Source organism: Oryzias melastigma, linkage group LG16 (genome assembly GCF_002922805.2).
Source record: "Oryzias melastigma strain HK-1 linkage group LG16, ASM292280v2, whole genome shotgun sequence".
NCBI classification, from domain to species: domain Eukaryota; kingdom Metazoa; phylum Chordata; class Actinopteri; order Beloniformes; family Adrianichthyidae; genus Oryzias; species Oryzias melastigma.
Genome location: NC_050527.1, coordinates 1,103,277 through 1,107,139, shown reverse-complemented (window position 1 = coordinate 1,107,139; position 3,863 = coordinate 1,103,277). Strand labels below are relative to the sequence as shown.

Here is a 3,863-nt window from a genome sequence, read left to right as displayed (position 1 = left end):
GAGAACCGTGCAGTGAGTCATTCTTTCCTTCTCTGCTGGATAAGAGCCGGTCTGATTACAGATCAGTCTCTGGGACCTGGACTCGCTGAGGATCGTGAAGATCGGGCTCAGGAGTTTGAGGTGGCGAGCAGACGTGCTGGAACCGAGGAAGCTGTTACTGACAGTGATGATGCTCATCATATTTAAAACAGAAGGATTTTTTTCTCATCAACTTGCAAACTGAACATCAGATCTTAATCATCTCTTAGCTTTACCTCCCCCTGCTGGCCACTGTTCAGCATTACCAGACTGTTTTAAAACACTACAGGAGCTGACGACTCACACTGACACTGTACTGTCACAGTTATTCGCTTTGAATTCAATCTGGTTCAAATGTTTTATATTCTCAGGTTTTTATATTGAAACATAAACTTCCTGTGTCTGTTTCAAGAAACTTTTTTGCATTATTTATTTTGTAAAAGTTTTTATGCCTTTGATTTGTAAATAAATGAAAATGTGTTCTGTTATCAATGCAATATTAAATATTTGTTTATATAAAAATGTACAGTTGCTGCTGTTTTTTTCCTCAATATTAAAAAGATAGTTATGAAATAGCCAAAAAGTTGTTTGTTTATAGCAATTGATACTTTCCCAATAATTATTTTTTTTTACAAAAAAAGTTTTATGCTAATTTTTCTGTCCAGTAAATCTCATAAAAAGCAATAGTTAAAACTGAATACTATTGGCAAGAGTGTGCTGATACGATGCGTATTGTGATATATCCCAAGACTGTACCAGAACAATTTTTCACTTTTTTTAAGACAATGACTTAGAAAAAAAACTACCTGAATTTGAATGTTTTTTATAGTAATAAAGTGGTAAAATTCATAAAATTTAATGAATAACAACATCAAGCCTAGCAACTGTATCTTATATACAAGTTGATTTATCCACAAATTCATGGTGCTTTTCTTTTGGTAAGAAATATTTGTTTTTAAAGGGAACAGTCAACATTGTCTGATTTCCACGAAAAAAATATCTTTCAGTATAAGAAAAAAATAGGATGTATGTGCCTTAACCAAAAAGGTTCTAAAAGATTGAGGAAATAAAAGTGTTGTTTCAACATTGCTAAATGTAGCAATGTTTGGCCTGCTTTGCTGACTGCTCTGTGGGCATTTTGACGGGGACTCGGTGCGTGACGTTCTACAAAACACAGCAGTCTGTGTTTTTATATGATACTGGCAGCAACGTGGCACGGAGTTTAGGTTAAATACCCATCCCAAGTAAAAACTACATGTAAACTATAAATAAAAACTACAAGTATATGTCTCATTACAACCAAAACTGCAATGTGGACTGAACATTTAGCAGTGTGGTGTGCTACAAAGTAGCGATCTGAGGTTTAGGTGGAAAACAAAAGTTGTCAACATTTCAAATCGATACAAGTATACACGAAATATCACTATATATATCGCTGATTCAATTTTACCCGACACCCCTACTGAATAAGTCTTTGTTTTGGTGTTTTGAAGACTCAAATTTTAGTTTTCTAGAGTAATTTCCAGTGCTACATGTTGTGTTAACCTACAAAATTGAGAATATTAAAGATTAACATTTTAAACTTTAGCCAAAACTTGAGAAAATACATTTTATTATAAACCCAGAACAATTGAGTCTGCACTGCACTAAAGGTCATTCTAAATCCTCAATGATCATCTGAGGTTGGCATATATTCCCCACGTTTGCCTCAGTCTTCCTGAAATGATGTAGGTTTTCCTAAAAGGTTCCCTTGTTGTGTGGACAGTGTCACTTTTTGTCGTCCTGTTCTTAAATGGGACTTTTTGTTTCTTTTTGCTTATAACTGCTTCCATTTACTTCTGTCCTCACTCAAACTCCACTCACATGTGGAATACTTTCACTGCTTTTGCAAATTTGCTTTTATGCAGACAAATCATGAAATGAGTCATCACTTAATTTAAAAAACATTTTTATTTCGTAAAATAGCATTATCTTTAATATAAGTGTATTAGTTTTATTCTGTCTCTTGTGTCTCTGATGATCTGGAGGATGGTTTGAGCTGAATGTGTTGTTGTTTCCATGGAGGGTGGAAGTCGGATGAATCAGAACACAATCAGAACGCCACTGTTTTTGTGTAGCGTGACTGTAAATACACATCACACAGCTGCGTGTGCCTTCCAGACGCACCAGCAGCCTTCTATGAATCACTCACTGGATCACCAGTCAGCCTCTCATGCTGCTCCTGAATCAGGTATCATTATTTTTGAATAAATTGCGTGTTGTATATCCTGTAGATTGTGCTTTTTTGTATTTTATTTGAAGAGAAATAGTGCTGCTGAACATTTCCGTTGACCTTAAGGTAAGATGCAACTCTCAGGAAAAAGGGAAAAGCTGCAATTGTTGTAAAATATTGTTAACTGACATGTTTTATAATCTGGAGACGATGTTGAAATATGAAACTTTTCAGACTTCACTTACAAAATTCTGTGATTCATGAGTGATCAATTTAATAAACCAATAGTTTTGAAGGAAGCTTAGGAGGAAAGTTAAGTATAAAGTTAGGTGATTTTATAAACATTACTATGACTTAATATTAATTTAGTAAAAAAAAAAAACCTATTCTTTGCGTTTTGAGTAAGGTTAGAAAATGCAGGAAAAAATTTACAAGACATTTGTATATTTTATTTTAATGACTATTTGAAAACTCAAGGATACGTTTTGTTTAAATAAATTAATATGGAAAAATGAACTTTAAAAAAAATATTTTTCTCTAAAATGTCTTGTTTTTTGTAATTTATTTTATAAAATCATCAGCTTCTTGTTTTGTCTCTTCTTCCAGCATCAACAGTGTAACAGAAATGAAACGGATCATAAAAATTTTCTTTATGAGCTGTTTCCTTCAAGGTAAACTGTTTCACTTTTACAGTTTGTAGAATCGTTTTTCTTATACTTCTTTATTGCATAAGAATGCATGTGTTTTTCTTATACTTCTTTAGTGCATAAGAATGTATTTGTAGGCTTCATTTTAGTATTTTTTTGGTGCTCTGGCTTACATCAGGTACTCTATGCCGGGACTGGGCGGTCTTCCTGCCTCAGACGGTGGAGGGGCTGAGTGGCTCCTGTGTGCGGATCCCCTGTGCCTTCAGCTTGCCCTCAGAGTGGGATGGGTTCCTGGATGATTCCTGTAAAGCCATATGGAGGAGAGGCAGCTGGAGCCGAACGCAGGTGTTTGACTCCAGCCTGACTGGAGCGAGCGTCGGCCTGAACATCCTGCAGGGAAACCTGACGGGGCTCCTCAGTGACAAAAACTGCACCACCATCTTCAACAACCTGCCGTCCAACCATTACGACGACTATTACTTCAGGCTGCAGTGCGGTAACTCCCTGAAATTCAACTTTCAAACTAGTGTCCGCATCACCACACAAGGTATCTTGACAATCCCAGCACTTATAGACATTTTTTCGTCTTTATCTTATCACTTTCATACATTAACTCTCTAGATTCTCTTCCTGGACCCACTCTGACTCCATCCAGACTAGAAGTAGAGGAAGGAACTCCGGTGACTTTGAACTGCTCGGCTCTTGCTCCCTGTCCTATTCTCCCTCCAGTGCTGACATGGACACCGAGTACAGGAGACATCAAGGAGACAGTAGAATCAAAATCTATAACTTCTGTCATGAGCTTTAATGCTTCTTACCTCGACAATGGACAGAAATACTCCTGCACCGTTCTCTATAACCGACAGGCAGGAAAAAGTGACCTCAAGTATGAAAAACATCTCGTACTACATGTTCTGTGTGAGTACATCCATTCAATCATCCATTTTACTAACTTGCAATTGGAGTTGTAAGTGAACTGCTGACTA

At 36.5% G+C, this 3,863-nt stretch overlaps 1 protein-coding gene across 1 annotated transcript; it reads left to right on the top strand.

Moving 5' to 3' along the window:
• Positions 1–2,852: 2,852 nt before the first annotated feature.
• Positions 2,853–3,848, top strand: LOC118599809 (myelin-associated glycoprotein-like). Its single transcript, XM_036215888.1, has 3 exons — positions 2,853–2,901; positions 3,056–3,424; positions 3,499–3,848. The coding sequence occupies exons 1-3, from the start codon at positions 2,856–2,858 to the stop codon at positions 3,846–3,848; spliced, it is 765 nt and encodes a 254-aa protein (XP_036071781.1). The 5' UTR covers positions 2,853–2,855.
• The last annotated feature ends 15 nt before the right edge of the window (positions 3,849–3,863 follow it).

Bases quoted from the DNA above. Each gene is read 5' to 3' on its own strand.
- LOC118599809 (XM_036215888.1), top strand. From the start codon at position 2,856: ATGAAACGGATCATAAAAATTTTCTTTATGAGCTGTTTCCTTCAAG. The intron at 2,902-3,055 runs GTAAACTGTTTC...GGCTTACATCAG, and splicing joins TATGAGCTGTTTCCTTCAAG to GTACTCTATGCCGGGACTGG. The intron at 3,425-3,498 runs GTATCTTGACAA...TTAACTCTCTAG, and splicing joins TGTCCGCATCACCACACAAG to ATTCTCTTCCTGGACCCACT.